Genomic DNA, 16,998 nt, shown 5'->3' on the forward strand with positions numbered 1-16,998 from the left:
GTATTCCCTTATCTGTCTCTGCTGCCTTTTCCCCCAGCATGTGAGGCCAGTTACCAAGCTGTGGGGCAGACCTCTGGTTCTTATCTCTACTACTCTTGGGTTAGTGTCCCATTCTGCTACTTTATAATCCACATGTGAGTGCAATCTTTCTATGTCTGTCTCTTTCTTTCTGATTCATTTCACTCAACATGATACTTTCCATGTTGATCCACTTATATGCGAATTTCATGATTTCATCTTTTCTAATAGCTGCATAGTATTCCATTGCGTAGATGTACCAAAGTTTCTTTAACCATTCATCTGGTTTTGGGCACTCCGTTTTTTTCCAGATTTTGGCTATTGTGAACAGTGCTGCAATGAACATACCACACCTTCTTTATGCATTCATCTGTCACTGGACATTTGGGTTTGTTTTTTTTCCATGTTGTACAAAGTTAATGAATATAAGAGGGCACATCTTTTCAAATTAATGTTTTTGTGTTGAGGGGTAGATGCAAAGAAGTGGAATCACTGGGTCATATGGGAGCTCTATTCTTATTTTGTGGAGACGTCTTGAAATTGTTTTCCATAGAGGCTGAACCAGACATAGTTCTCATCAACAATGAATGAGGGTTCGTTTTTCACCACATCCCTGTAAACACTGATTGTTTCACTTGTTTAATATATGCCGTTCTTATTGGCATGAGATTATATCTCATTGTTATTTTGATTTTTATTTTCAAGTGCCTAATGCTGCCCAATGCTATGTGGGCAATGTTTGCACATAACCACCTCTGGTTCATCCTCTGAAGAACCACAATCTTCATCATAGTTCAGAATATAGTAACTGGGAGAAGATGATGGTCACTTTTTCTTATGTCTACTGCTGGGTATTCTCTTCAGGTAAGTGTGTGTTCATCTCTTATCCCCCTTTTCGGATGAGTTATTAGATATTTTTGTTGCTAAATTGCATGAATGTTTTGTATATCTTGATGATAAGCCCTTACCTGATGTATTATGTGCAAATACTTTTTCCTATTTGATGGGCTATCTTTTAATTTTGTCCTGAGCTTATTTTTGTTTAAAATGTTTTTAATTTAATTAAGTTTTATTAGTTTACTTTTTTCTTATCATTATCAATGGAACCAAATTACTAAAGATACCTATGATGTCCACATCCTAAAGCATTCTGTCTATATTTTCCTCCTGTATTTTATGCAGTCTGGTCTAATCTCAAGATCTTTAATCTACTCTGATTTAACTTTTAGGTATGGTGTGAGGTATAGATCTAATCTGAGATACAAATCTAATTTGTTTTCTTTCCTTTATTTTCTTTTTCTTCACATGAAGCTATTCAGTTTTCCTAGCACCATTTGTTGAGGTAACTGCCTTTGCTCTACTTCAGACACCGGGCTCCTCCATCATATATAACTCTCCGTATATCTGAGAGTTTATCTCTGGACTCTTTAACTTATTGAATTGCTCTTAGAGTCCATCTTTATTGCATTACCACACTATTTTGGTTATCATAGTTTTGTTTTATAGTTTTTTAAATTTTTATTTTTTGAATCACCACGAGAACAGTTATAAAGCTTTCCAATTAAAGTCTCGGTCATACAATGATCAAACACCCATCCCTTCACCAGTGCACATTTTCCACCACCAAGAAACCCATCCCACCTCCCCCCCCCTGCCTATGTGGCAGATGATTTCCACTTTACTCTCTCTCCACTTTGATCACATTCACTATTTCGACAAAAGATCCACCACTATTATTTGAAATTTTCCCCAACAATCAGACCTGCCAAAAAGGCATCATTAGATAATTTGCTTTCTATTGCTGGTTATGAAGAGCATTGGATTTCTGATATTTTTGTAATAAGTCTGGAGGGATTTCTGCCAAAAATCTCTGGGTTCCAAGATTGGTTTGTGTGCCTCTGGGAGCATGGCCATTCTGGAGCCAGGAGCCGTTTGTTGGCAGCAACTTGGGGCCTCCTCGGGGCGGGGAGAGGAGCCGGTTTCACCCTCCATCCCATGAGGCCCTGCATGTCACCACTCTCTCTCTAGTTTGGGGCAGGGGCAGATGATAGATCATTTATTTTCCATTGCTCACTTTGCATATCAAAAAAGGTCCACTTTGGAGTAATAGTCCTGATACCCACATACCGGAACATGCTTGTAGAAGCTCATTGTCGCCGGGATTCCATCTGGAGAAGGTGGGAAGACTGCACCTGCTCCATTTGGGGCGTCCCAGAGATGTCAGCTCAGTATGGGGCCGAGAGAATTCTCTGGTGTTGTGGTGCACACCGAGTTTCTTCACTGCTGAGTGTTGTTCTATAGTTTTAAGTCAGGAAATGCAATGTTTGTAACCTTCATTTTTCTCAAAATTGTTTGGGATGCATATTTTTGTAATTTGTTCTAAGTTCTTAGAGAATGTCATATAAATTTCAACAGGATTACACTGACTTTCTATAATGATTTAAATAGGATGGTCATTTTGACAATTGCAATTCTTTGATTACTTATACATGGAATATTTTTATTACCTGGTGTCCTTTTCTATTTCTCTCAGTAGTGACTTTTAGTTTTTGATGTGTGCCTTTAACAACTTTTAATGATTCTTCGGTATTTTATGATTGGAGACACTGCTTTAAATGGAGCTGTTTTTATTTCTTTCTCTTGCACCTATAGTTATTTTAATAGGGAAAAAATCTTATTAAGATTAGATAAATTTGGAACAGACTTTTTGGGAAGAGTGATGTGGAATAAAAGTACAAGTGAGATTAAGAGGCTAATTGTTTACTAAGAAATCAGGGCAGAGTTGGAGTGATAGTACAGCAGGGAGGGCATTTGCCTTGCACACAGCTGACTTGGGTTCAATCCCTGGCACCACATAGGGACCAACTGAGCCCCACCAGGAATGATGCCTGAGCACAGAGTCAGGAGTAAACCCTGAGCACTGCCGGGTTATCCCCCCCATAAAACTAAACAAAAATAAATAAAACTAGGGCAGGATGGTGTAGGGAGTACTGTAGAATGTGAAAAGTCAAAATTGGGAAAAACAGAGTCCCAGAGCTGTGCGATGGATAATTAAACATGTCCTTCTTACTAAGTCCTAGTGCTTGTTGAAACATTCTTCCAGATATTATTGTAAATATATGTTTTCTATATAGTTAATAAATTAATCATTATGTATGAATTAATAATGAAGATTACCATCCACAATGGAGTAGTCCCTTCAGGAATGATCCCTGAGCACAGAGCCAGGAATAAGATCTGAGCATAGCTGGGTGTGGCTCCTCAAAGCAAAACAGAACAAAAAGTAAACAAAACAGGGGCCAAAGAGATGGCTCAAAGGACTGGGTCTATGTGCTTCACCTATCTGGAACTTACAGTGATTCCCAGCACTGCTGAGAGTGACCCTGACCAGAGGCACCACCAGGTATGGCAACAAAACCGAAACAAAGCAAAAAAGCACACGCTCCTTCTCAATGGAACATCACTGGCCCTTCCCTAGCTATGTACCTTGAGGACTTTGTAATACTCCTTATTGGATTTCATATTTGGTTTGATACGTGTAGCAACAGAAGAATCAGAGCCAAGCCCGGACTGATCCCTCAGAGGAGCAACTGCTGGGCAAGGAGCCAGCAGGGAGCACGCTGAGATGAGCTGGTGGAGGATGCACTTTCTGTGGGGCTCGTGTGGGGTCCCCACAAAGATCAGCCTCCACAACCCACCTTCCCAGTGCTTCAACTTGCTGAGTTCTTAGGAACAGACAGCAAACAGCTTATCAATGATGGACCACTGTATTATACAAATCACAATGTGTTTTTAACCTCATAACAACCCCGTGATGTAGCAGAGGTTTTCACTCTAACAGATAAGAGACAGGATACTCATATTGGCCAAGGGCTTACCCAGATGGCTGGGGAAGTGGTAGAAGAGAGTTTGTCTCTTTCTATCCTCAAGGTAAGACCCATGATTATGTGCCTTCTTAATGACAGTGGTATCAGAAAATCCCTTTATAAACTTATCAATACAAGGGACCCTAGTGTGACCTCAGTGACCCTCACTCCTTTCCCGTTAAATAAAGACTGCATTTCCAAGTCCCAAAAGTAACTCCCTACTTAATAGCTTTCACCTTTGTGCACCCTCGGTGTGCTCAGAACACCCTGTCATCATCATCATGTTAATCCTTGGGAGGGGTTGGTGCTTAGATCAGCAGAGGAGGAAGCAGTTAGAAACTAGCCAGTGGAGTGGCGACCAGCACAGAGAGGTTTGTAGGACTTGGAGGGAGATCAGCATGAACCTCATCCTTCCTCACCAGAACTGCACTGGCTCTTACCCCCAACTTGGTTCTGGGATCTCTTGCAGCATGGGAACTGAGCTATTCTGCTCTAACCCATGAGGAAAAGGACAAAACCCATCAGGTCTGGAGGAACGGAATATGGGGTCAAATATGGAAAAACCACAGATATATCAGTCTTATTTGGGGTAATTTGCGGAATCCTGGAGAACAAACAGGGGCTACGTCCTGTATTCACACATTTATTGGCAGCCAGTCTTGTCCTCTCAAAGGTGCACCATCAAGAAACAATGATGTGGCAAATGAAAAAGGTGGGAGAGCACAATATCACCATGAACAATGGACCAGTCAAAGGTCACTAAGGAGAAATAGGCTGCAAAGACCGCTCATCAGGAGACATGCCATGAACCCATGGTAATTGTATTTTTCTGAGCAGATGAAGGCTGTGGGGATAGGAAGGGGGCTCCAGCAGGAGCTGCACTGCCTATGGGATTGACTTGCCCATAATTCTGACCAGAGATTTTCCTACTGGCAAATGTCTAGTTCCATTATGTTGATGTCAACCAGCATTTGGTACCACCAGGACTTAGTAGAGTCAGGGCACTTGAGGTGTAGGAAAAAGGAGGACTCCCCTCCTTCTACTATTGTTCTTTTCCTTAATGCAAGGCAGGTGTTACTTTCCTGTAAGCATCTCAGAGCTCAGATGGGATATCACATTCAGATAGCCTTTCAAATGTTGGTTTCCAGTTTGCATGGCAAGACCATGGGAGTCACTGATGGTGTCAGCCAGATATTTCCTTCCTGGATCAAACTCAGAAATATCAGGACCAACACAACCTGTTGGGTCAGGGATTAGGCCTCAGCTGTCGCATAATCACAAAGTCACTGCAGAATGTCAACAGGGACATCCCTGCTATCTGCCTACTTCTTTTTGGGAGTCCCAGAACAAAGCTGAAGCATGCGGCTTCCAGCAGTTTGCTGGGTTCAGGAGAAGTGGGGACAGCTGGAGTAGGGAGTGAACAAAGGGGCTAGAACTATCCATTTCCCTTTTACCCTCTGAGACCCATGCTGTCACCCCATCTTGTGTTAAAACGCGTGGACAACTAAACTCTTGGATTAGCCGAGTGACTTTGGTATTGGACAGTGACATCTGTTGGGAATGCTGAGAATGGACAAAGTCCAGAGACCTTCAATCTTAAGCCAAATTTTAATCTTTGGCTCACTTGACCTTGGAATAAACCGAAATAGTTTCAAGAAGCCAGCTCATTCCTACGCTTGGGTTCTTTTGACCTACCTACTCAGAGAGACCTTACTCACCTTGACTTGAGTAGTTTCTAGAGGCATCTCACAGTTCTCAGTTCCTACAGGCCCTGTTTAGCAGATAGTAGACAAAGAACTAGTGCAGTAGTTTGATTCTTAGATTTATTTTTGTTCTTTGAAGCCATGGGTTTGAAGAGCAAGTCACAGTCTTCCCTTAGTAAGAAATTATTATTATTACTTTGCATGCATGGCCTGCTGTCCCTGGAAAGACTTCCTGAAAACCAGGCACTCCCTTCCTCTGAGTTCCCCCATCCCCTAGCAGTCGACACAATCAGTGTAGTGCTTAGAGAAATGAATCCAGGTGAGGGCAGCAAGGACTTCCTGAGTAAGCAAAGGAGGAATCTAAGTGCAAGAGTTAGATGAAGGATGGCAGGTAGGAGGCAACCTGGGAACCCTGCTGGAGGAAAGAAGACACTGGTGGTGGATTGATGCTGGAACAAAGTATGTCTAAATCCTAAATATGAATAACTTTCTAAATCATGATGTTCTAATCATTTTTAAAATAAGAATCAGTGTATTCCTTTGAGATATTTCTGTTTGTTGCAAGGTGGAGAGAGCAGAGTGTAGGTGTCTGGTTCAGTCCCTGGAAGGCCCTCTGGTCCCTCTCTGCCCGCCAGCATCGCCAAGCCATGTTATTGCCTGTGTTATGGATATAGGAGGATTCTCATTTGTGAGATACTCAAGAAGCTGCTTGGACTTACGGTGAAGGCCTGGAGCCAGATCTCTGCTGGACTCTGCTTCTGTGCTTGGACTGTTTTCCTTTTCAGCAACCACAGAGTGATTGAATTTCACTTTACAGACTAATGAAGCTAAGCACTTGATTAGACTCATCTCAAATGCTCCTCATCTCCCCTAAACCTGGTACCTTCAGTCCACCTGTCTCCAGCCAGAGAACACACACATCTTATCCACCTCCACTCCTCTGCTCTCACAACCCTCCTCCCCTTCCATCCCTGCCACAAACTCACACATAGGCTCAGTGCTACCCAGGGCACATGGAAAGATTTGCTTTGAAGGAAGGCATATCTAAGTTCAAAGTCAGGTCTATTACTTCTAGGTATGTGACCCTGGGTAGTTTATTTAATCTTTTCCCCTCAGTTTCTTAATCTGTAAATTGGCTGCAGTGATAACTTCCTCATAGTTATGGTGTAGATCAAGCACCTGAGCTACTTCCCTAACTTCTTTCCTCTTGGTTCCCAGATCTTTCTGGAAGTTCTAAGGTTCTTCACATAAGACTTAGTGCATTACTCAAAGCAAGAAGGTCTTAGTAACCCCCTTTTTCCCCCAACTTTCCCTCTCATACTGGTCTTCTGGTCTTCTAACTCTGCTTGCCATAGCAGCCCTGCCCAGGGCTGGAGCGCCCCCCCCCCCCCCCCCCATATCCTCCTTCTATGCTTACAGACTTCCAAACACAGATCCTCCTGCTGTCTGCAGCTCAGCCTTGGCCCTTACTGGTGTTTGTGCAGTAGCTGAGGTGCAGTCCTCGTGTCAGCCGCTATGTCAGCCGCTACGACTAACCCCATCCACCTTGGTCCACCAAATAGGCCTCTGCTGTGTGCTGAGGACTGTGCAGATGTGTTTCCATCCACAAGGACACTCGAGAAACTGCATGGACTTACTCTGAAGGCAGGCCAGAGCTCTGCTGAGACTCAGCTTCTGCGCTTGGACGGTTTCCTTTCTGGTGTCCTCAGAATGGCTGAATTTGATCCACAGAGGATGAAGCTTGAAGGCTGTTAAGGGCAAAAGGTCATGGGCAGAGGAATAAGCTGTAGTGTGTGGCAACAGAAGGGACAATGGCGGGAAGGGAGGGAGCCTCGTCAGTGTACCCCATTCCTTCTTCACCATGTGCCACTTCTCTGAGGAACATCATTGTCTTCCTCTACAGAAGAGGCATAGCCATGCCACCTGCAGACTTGCTGATGATCCCACACAATGAGATGGGAACAAAAATGAAGTCAAATCATATGAACTCAAGTAAGCATTTCTATTTGCCTCTTCTATTTGGATCTTACTCTGAGACTGTTTGACTGCAGCTCTATGAGCAGAAATGACTTCTCTATTTGCACCACCTTCTCTGGCCCTGTACTGTGTCTGAAGTAGCACTGGCTCATATAGATTCATGACTTGTGGGATATAAAAAACATAGTATGAGATTAATTTCCAAGGACATTAGAAACGAGGGCCAGGTTCACAGTTGGAATCTTGTCACAAGTGGGGGTTGCCAGGAGGAGAGTTAGGACAGAGAAGGGACAACTATGACAACGATCATGGAAAGGGTCACTCTGGACAAGAACCCAGTGCTGAAAGGAGGTACAGAGACTTACATGGTAACCTCTCAGAATCTGTATTGCAAACCATAATGCCCAAAAGGGGGGTAGGGAGAGAGAGACAGAGAAAAAGAGAGAGAGGAGGAGGAGGAGGAGGAGGAGGAAAGAGAGAGAGAGAGAGAGAGAAGAGGGAAAGTACCTTCAATAGAGGCAGGTGGGGTGGGGAGGTGGCAGGGAAACTGGGGACATTGGTGGTGGGAAATGTACATTGGTGAAGGGAAGGTGTTGGAACAGTGTATGACTGAAACTCAACCAGAACAAGTTTGTAACTGTGTATCTCATGGTGTTTCAGTTTTTTTTTAAAAGGCTCTCTCTTCCAGAGGGAGAAGGAAAAGCACAGGATGATGTTAAAAGAAAAAAAGGGAAGAAAGAAAGAAAGAAAGAAAGAAAGAAAGAAAGAAAGAAAGAAAGAAAGAAAGAAAGAAAGAAAGAAAGGAAGGAAGGAAGGAAGGAAGGAAGGAAGGAAGGAAGGAAGGAAGGAAGGAAGAAAGAAAGAAAGAAAGAAAGAAAGAAAGAAAGAAAGAAAGAAAGAAAGAAAGAAAGAAAGAAAGAAAGAAAGAAAGAAAGAAAGAAAGAAAGAAAAAGAAAGAGGGAGAGAGAGAAAGGAAGGAAGGAAGGAAGGAAGGAAGAAAGGAAGGAAGGAAGGAAGGGAGGAAGGAAGGAAGGAAGGAAGGAAGGAAGGAAGGAAGGAAGGAAGGAAGGAAGGAAGGAAGGAAGGAAGGAAGGAAGGAAGAAAACGTATGCAGAGAGAAGAAAAGTGCTGTGATAGAAACAAGCTGGAGGCCATGGAGGTGTCTGGAGAGAAACTGGGGACAATGGTGGTGGGAAATGTGCACCTGTGAAAGATGGATATTGGAACATTGTATGACTGAAACCCAATCACGAACAACTTTGTGACTGTGTATCTCACAGCGACTCAACAAAAGAAATAAATTAAAAATAAAGTAGCACTGGCTCTCCAAAAATACTTGCTGACCAATCAACCATTGTATCCCTTGTTTTTGCAGTGAAGTAGCTTCTCCTAATCATCTCTGACCTTCTCATGCCATCTTTAATTCACTTGTTACCTTGTGGGGGGGGGTGGAGGAGAGATGAACTTTTGTTCAAAAATGAGGCCCACCCAAAAAGACATGAGATTAGGTTTCTTACTTTCCTCATTGATCTGGCATGCAAAGCAATTCCCCAAAGGGTCCAAATAACAGCGATGCCACCAGAGAGAGGTGACTGCCTTCTGAAACAGCAGTCTGGGAAGGAGAACCCCCCCGGGGATGGCTATGCCCTGCAGCGTCTGCACGCACAACATGTGTGATGTACTGGAGTGTCTGCGTGCACAAACATGTGTGATATATTATAGCGGGCACAGGCACATATATGTGTAATATACTGGAGTGTGCACACACACAAACGTGTGATATATTGGCATGTGTGCATGCACATATATGAGTAATGCATATAAACAATCCACGAGTCCCACAGCTTCAGCCAAATAGACACAAACCTCGCACAGGAGCCCCTGGACCTGTGCTGCGTGCTCTGAGCCCATCACCTAGGTAAGGAGCTGGCCAGCAGAGACCTCAGACCCCAAGAGAGGAAGTGTGGCCACTAAGTATGGGGGTGGGGCTGCTAATTAGACAGTGTGGCCCCATGTCAACAGGTGAAACAGACCAGAAGGGAGGTGGGGCTGGGCTGGGCTGAGCTCAGATGAATCAAGCCTTTCGGTGGGGCGGGGAGTTCCGTCTAAAACACTAGCCTTGATTGAATCCTCTATAAAAGGCTCCGTCCCACTGGCCGGCTACTCCTCACGCCTCTCACTAGCCCCATCCTGCCGTGCCTTAGGTAAGTCCTCTCCTGAGAAGCCTCTTTCTTATTCCCAGTGTCCTGCTCACCCGAGCTCATAAAACCAGGATGGACAGTGCTGGTCAAGGATAAAGTGTCCGTGTCCAGCATGACGAGCTTCCTCCTCCTCCTCTGTGGCCACCATCTTTGTAGCTGCAGCAAGGACTAACCCACTGACCTCTTAGAATAGCAAAGCTCTCTTGTTTCTGAAGTTCTGAAAGGTTCTCTGCAGTGCTTGGGGTCTGTGAGGCCAGAATCAAGTTTATTCTGTCGACTCAACAATGGTGGAAACTTGTCGAAGAAGAAGTGGGAGTGTGAGGAAGCCCACTGGGGGACACTTAGGCATGGTCAATTTGTGGATTTATTTCAAGGGACCTTAAGTATAACTGAATATTTAAGGTTTTACTATCTTTACTATTCATAGGCAGAGGGTAAGGGCTGCCACATGGTTGTACAGAAATGTTCAAAAACAGGATCTTTCAGGTCTCTGTGGATGCTTGTACCTTTATGTGACTTTCTGAGGTTTTGCTTTGAATTCACAAGAAAGTAGCCTGCCTAAAATTTTTGGCTACCACTGCAAGAGTCCAGTGAGGGTGTGCAACCCTCCTGTCTGCCCTGCCCTGCTCTCCCTCCTTCACTGTCCTGCTCTGGCCGTGTGCTGTCTCCACAGCCCTTTCCCTTCTGCAGCTCTGCAGCCTGCCGCCTCCACTGCACCTGAGCTTTGCCATCCTTGGTGCATCATCCTCCCTCCTTCCTCTCTCTCTGAGCCTTCCATTTAGCGCATCTCTGGGTCTCTTGCTCATGCAGTCACCCCTGGCACTTCCTTCACTCTACCCCAAATCCCAGGCTGATGAGGAGGTAAGTCTCTCCCTAGACGGGAACCATTCTTCATTGGCCACCAGCGCTCCAAGCTTAAAAGGAGTCGCACACCTAGAATGGTAGATTGACCTCTTTCAGGGGCCAGGGCAGAGGACAAAGGTCACTTTCAGAGAATCTTAAACTTTTAGAGTCCAGGTGGGGATGGTACCGCCTGCCCCCTTCTTCACCCCAACAGCTGGGAGTGTAGACTCTTCCTGAGTACCTTCCCCCAAGGAAGCCACAGAGAGCAGGTTTGGGCCTCCATTCACAAGTCCAGAATTGACTCACATATGTACATGCTGCTTGTTATGCCCCAGTGGGACCCCATGGCCCTGGGATTGGTAAGGAGCACTCTGTCCACAGCTAGGGAGCTGTCTCTGTGCAAATAACCTCATGTCTCTGAGCTTGTTTCATTGCTATTAAAAAATAATGTGAGATAATAAGGGTGACGAGAGGTGATGAATATGAAAGTGCTTTGTGTGCAGCAGAATACACAGACATAAATTATATTTGTACGTAATTGCATAATAATAATGTTTAATAGCTAACACTTAGAAGCCAGTAAATGCCAAATGCTTTACTTGAATTCTCTCTTTTAATCTTTGCAGTAATCTTACAAAACAAATGTTGGTATCCCCTTCATTTCACAGTGAGTAGATTGAGGCACAAGAGGCAAAGCAACTGGCCTTGTCTAGCCCACCTGACAGTTACTATTCCAGCATAGTAGTTGCACATCTAATGACCACATGCCTCTCCTTCCCAGTGACAAAGTTCAGGGAGTAGGGCTGGCCAAGGAGAGACAGAGGCCAGAAGAAAGAGGCCCAGGGAAGGATGTAGGAGCAGAAGCTCACCAGGGATCTGTGAGTTGGATGATGAGCCCCAAGGGGGCTTTTCTTCTTTCTGCAGCTTGACTGTAAAGATGCCACAGTTACTGGGAAACATTAACGGGATCATCGAAGCCTTTGAACGCTACTCCAGGACGGAAGGGGGCTGTGCCGTGCTCAGTCGGAGCCAGCTGAAAAAGCTCCTGGAGCAAGAATTCGCTGATGTCATTGTGGTATGTGGGGCCCAGCCAGACCGGGAGTGGGCGGGAGGGGAGAGGAGAAAGAAAATGATTCACTTGCGCTTGCTTTGCCGTTGGGGTCTGAGGAAGCAGCAGCTCCACCGCTGTGTGAGGCAGAGACAGGAAAGACACAGGAGGTGGTCATGGTGTGAGCAGGCCTGGGCCTTAGAGAAGACACTGTGACTTCAGTGACTCTGATTCAACGTCAAGGAAAAAGGGGCTCTAAAAGGGCAGCTCAGGAAGGAACAGAGCCTTTGAGTAATTCAGCAAGGGAAATAATTGCCACTTCCAGTTCCTTCTTCTATCTGATACATAACATTCCCCATGTCTATCAGATACTTGATCACCCATTAATAAGCACCATGAGCAGCCTTGCATTAACTGGTGGCTTATCTCATCAGGCACAAGGTTGCAATGGGCTGATCGTTAACAGTTCAGGGGACACACCGGAAGCCAGAACCAGGGCCTTGACACCCTTCCCTGGTGTTGGCTCATATCTATAACAACCAAGACGAAGAAGGCCTGAGGGTACAATGGGGTGCTATTTATATGTAGGCTTACCCATGGTTCACCAGACCTCTATCACCTTACCCTGGGAAAACACCACAGACTCCACAGGCCTCTCAGATCATTTGTACAGGGTTAGGTTCTGAATGTGCTTCTCCTGGTGATGGGCTCATTGCAGAAACCCCTCAGTGCTGTAGGCCAGGGGCTGAGAAAACCCAAATGATCCTCATAAATGTCATCTCGTATGCATTTATTCTTCATTAAATCTTTATCCACACTAAGAAAATGATGGCTGGAGGAACCAGTTGGGATGGGAGATGCATGCCGAAAGTAGATAATGGACCAAACATGATGACTTCTCAGTGTCTGTGTTGTAAGCTATAATGCCCCAAAGTAGAGAGAGAGTATGGGGAATATTGTCTGCCTTAGAGGCAGGGGGAGGGTGGGAAAGTGGGGGTATACCCGGGATATTGGTGGTGGGGAATGTGCACTGGTGGAGGGATGGGTGTTTGATCATTGTGAGATTGTAACCCAAACATGAAAGCTTGTAACTATCTCACAGTGATTCAATAAAATTAAAAAAATTAAAAAAAAATCTTTATCCAGTTCTCCTGTAAAGCACAAGTTGTGCCAGACACAGAGGGAACAAACATGCTCATACCCTTGCAGAAAAGAGATGAGGGCAATAGCAAAGGCACCACATGTTCACATGCTGTCGCTGTGTGAGTGCAGGCCAGGGCTTGAACCAGGCTTTCAGTCTGACACTGAGTGTACTCGTGTAAGCAAGTCTTCCTCAAAGGAGGATGCTGATTTAGACTTGTCTTCTCCCCAGAGACCCCACGACCCGGCTACGGTAGATGAAGTGCTGCGCCTGTTGGATGAGGATGACACAGGGACTGTGGACTTCAAAGAATTCCTGGTCTTGGTGTTCAAAGTCGCCCAGGCCTGTTTCAAGACACTAAATGAGAATCCAGAGGGAGCCTGTGGATCAAAGACATCTGGAAGCCATTCCCACAGGGACTTGCAGGAGAAAGGAGGACAGAGACACGGCTTTGAGGAGAAAAGGGCTGGGCCTAACCAGGGGCCCAAGGAGAGCAGCCTTGGACAGCCACAGGCTTCCAAAGGGCAGAGCCAGGCTGCGGCTAAGGGCCAGGGCCAGGGCATCAGCTCTCCTCAGGGCAGCAGCAGAGACAGGCAGTCCAGAGCTCAGAGCCAGCTGGTGGGAGGAGACAAGAGGCATGAGACCACTGAGAGACAGTCACAGGCCGTGGAACAGGCTGGATCCCACCAGACAAGCAAGAGTGTGACCAGAACTGGAACTCAGGTGCAGACAGGTATCACCCAGAATGTGAGTCAGGGCGGGGGCCGACTGACAGGAAGCAGTCAGCAATCCTATGGTCAGAATAGAGGGACTGAGACCCACAGTCAAGGCAAGGGTCAGACAAGCCAGGGAGTGACAGGAGGGCAAGTGCAGACACAGACAGGATCTCACACCCAGACACACACCCAGGTCACCGAGCAGAACAGGTACCATCAAACTGGAAGCACCACCCCTGGTCAGAACAGAGAGACAGAGACCCATGGTCAAGACAAGAGCCAGAAGGGCCAGGGAATGGCAGGAGGACATAGTCAGACGGGCTCACAAACCCAGAGGCACACCCAGACCACAGAGCCGAACAGACACCATCAAACCGGAAACATCAGCAACCCAACCCAGCAATCCACCTCTGGTCAGAGCAGATGGACCGAGACCCACAGTCGAGACAGGAACCAGACGAGTCAGGTGGTGCCAGGAGGGCAACTGCAGACACAGACCGGGTCTCATACCCAGACACATACCCAGACCACAGAGCAGAACAGGCACCATCAAACCGGAAACATCAGCAACCCGATCCAGCAATCCACCTCTGGCCAGAACAGATGGACTGAGACCCAGAGTCGAGACAGGAACCAGACGAGTCAGGTGGTGACAGGAGGACAAGTGCAGACACAGACCGGGTCTCATACCCAGACACATACCCAGACCACGGAGCAGAACAGGCACCATCAAACCGGAAACATCAGCAACCCGATCCAGCAATCCACCTCTGGCCAGAATAGATGGACTGAGACCCACAGTCGAGACAGGAACCAGACAAGTCAGGTGGTGACAGGAGGACAAGTGCAGACACAGACCGGGTCTCATAGCCACACTGTGGAACAAAAAAGGAACCCAACAGCAGGCCAGGGACAGACTCAGACACAGTCAGGCAGTGGACCAAAATGGACACATGTGAGCAACCACCAGGCAGGACAGACAGTGCAGGGGGGACAGGCCGAGACTGGAGCCAGCACTCTGCCTGGAAGACAGGAGGGGAGCAGCACTCACCCAGAGTGCAGTGGGACTGGAGGGCAAGGAGAGGAGTCCACGGTGGTTCACGGGGAGTGGGTTGATGACCACACAAGGGAGACAGAGAGAAGACAAGGAGAGAAGGAGTCCACAGTGGTTCACAAGGAGTGGGTTGATGACCATAGTGACCACACAAGGGAGATGGAGCGAAGGCAAGGAGAGAACGAGTCCATGGTGGTTCATGGGGAGTGGGCTGATGACCATAGTGTCCACACAAGGGAGACAGAGCAAAGGCAGGGAGAGAATGAGTCCACAGTGGTTCATGGGGAGTGGGCTGATGACCACACCAGGGACTCAGAAGTCCGAGGGCAGGCCCAGGGCAGCCTACACACTAGTGTTCCTTCATTCCAGGGCCAGGAGTCAGTCCAGCAGGAAGTGAAGGGAGGCATCAGTGGACTGTATTCCTACTTTAAGCGTACCAAGCCATGAGTGTCCCTCCCCCCGTCCCCCCATGAACTCCAGTGCTAGGAAAGGAATAGCTGGAGAGGGGGTGGCTGGTCCTTCCTGTGGGGAGTGGGGAGTCCCGGGTACATGTCCCTGGATATCAGCTCTTAATCACAGACAGTGCTTCACTCTTCAGTCTTTCTCAGTAATATTTCTGCAAAGTACCCTAGACTTCTTTATCTACTTTACCCTATGACCCTCTCAGGAGCAGGAATTGAGAGAAAAGTAGTCCTTTCATATCGAATTCTCCCTAGCTTGTGGCCAACGCTACTTTTATCAAAGCTACTCGTCCATTGCTCCATCTATCCTCGTGCATCAATAAAAGACTTAATAAATTACCGGGCTCTGTATCTCATTCAATCACTCTGTGACAAGGATCACAGAGCTGTGATAAGGAACTGGATGTGGAGATATCAGTTGAGAAGAGACTGATGAGATTCAAAGAGCTGTAAGGACGGTAGATATCAAACTTTAATGCTGACAGAAATGAATTTGTAAAGGTTACAAGCAGAAGAAAAAACAATTTTTTTGTAATGCTCTGGAAGGACAAGCAGGATTTAAGAGGGTAAACTATTATTAGTCTATCATGACCTCTAATTCTAGAACTTTCTGCTTGCCTGTACGGGAACATAGAAGACTGACTCCAGGTTATCAAGAAAAGGAAGAAGACATCCAGAGACTGTGTAGAGGTGGGGGGGTGGGGACTGAGGCAAGAACCAGGTCTACAAGCTCCCTATCCCACCTCCTTGTCTGTTCTGCTCTGACATTTTTCCGAAATCTTACCCATGGATTAGGAATAAATTAAGGGATAGAGCTTCTCAGTTTTTTTTATTCTAAGAATCATGTAGGGATATTTTAAAATAAAGATATAGAAACCTAACACTGGAGATGCTGAGTCTAAAGGTTTAGAGTGGAATTTAGAAATATTTTGAAACATTTTAAGAAGCCTTCTGATCTTTGCAGTGCAGTAGATCAGATGCTTCAGAAGGCTTCCCACAATGAAATAACTAGATCCTCCAAAGAACCTATCTGACATGCAATGCTGGTTTGCAGGATGTAAGAAAATATCCAAGGATTGAAAACTAATCTGGTCAACAGCATAACAGGCCCCTGAAGTGTGTAATCTTAATCCATGTGCTGCTGCCCCCTAGTGGTGGTAAAGACAATGTCTCTAAAGGCTGACCACAAAGAATGGGCTCAATGGAACTGAAGAAGCTGCAACTAAGACAGGTTCGGTAGTGCCCAGAAAAGCAGTCTCAAAAAGCTTGGAGTGACCACCTGAATCTGCTCTGAACCCCCTGGATGACTTCCCTTGCCAGAGTCGCTCCTGTCATCCGGCCTTTCCTACACTTTCCTGGAGAGCTGCATCTCTTGCCTGGCGCTGACAGGAAAGACCAACGGTGGGTGCTTGACTCTCTCAGACAGGTTCTGGTGCAGTCTGCAGAGTAGCAGAGGGAAAAAACATCCCTTGGCTCCCCTATACAGGCAGGAAACATCAGTGTCCCTGGAACTGAGGCTGCAGCGACGGTGCACTGGCCCTCACAGGGGCTCCAAATGGCTGAGGCAGGGTGCCTGGCTTCTCGGAAACTGTCCTTCTCCCTCATTTCTACGTGGATTACAGCCCCCCTCCCCCATCCTCACATCTTGTAGGAGGTACATCCTAGTACATATTTTCATTTAATGGCGGGGGGAGGAGGAGGTGAATTGAGAAATTAAAGCACTCAAATCTCAAATGATTTTGCCATTGTCAGGTAGAAGAAAGAGAGCTTTGTGGGTCTGAAAACCCCATTTTATGGAGGGCTTGTGGGGCAGGACTGGAGCCTGTGGAAGCATGAGGCTGAGCTCCTGAGGCAGCAGCTTCTCCTGGACGTCTGGCGAAAGCTGGGCTGAACCTCATTCTCACAGCATCCTGCGTGTCTCTAGGGAAAGGTAGGTCCATGCCCTGGCATTATCAGACTGAACAGAGATT

At 46.4% G+C, this 16,998-nt stretch overlaps 1 protein-coding gene across 1 annotated transcript; it reads left to right on the plus strand.

Annotated features, from left to right (window-relative positions):
- Positions 1–9,741: 9,741 nt before the first annotated feature.
- CRNN (cornulin) lies at positions 9,742–15,339 on the plus strand. The gene is made up of 3 exons (XM_055129798.1): positions 9,742–9,768; positions 11,533–11,683; positions 13,029–15,339. Exons 2-3 carry the CDS (start codon positions 11,546–11,548, stop codon positions 15,012–15,014), a joined length of 2,124 nt encoding a protein of 707 aa, XP_054985773.1. The 5' UTR covers positions 9,742–9,768; positions 11,533–11,545; the 3' UTR covers positions 15,015–15,339.
- Positions 15,340–16,998: the final 1,659 nt, after the last annotated feature.

This window comes from Sorex araneus, chromosome 3 (genome assembly GCF_027595985.1).
Source record: "Sorex araneus isolate mSorAra2 chromosome 3, mSorAra2.pri, whole genome shotgun sequence".
NCBI classification, from domain to species: Eukaryota; Metazoa; Chordata; class Mammalia; order Eulipotyphla; family Soricidae; genus Sorex; species Sorex araneus.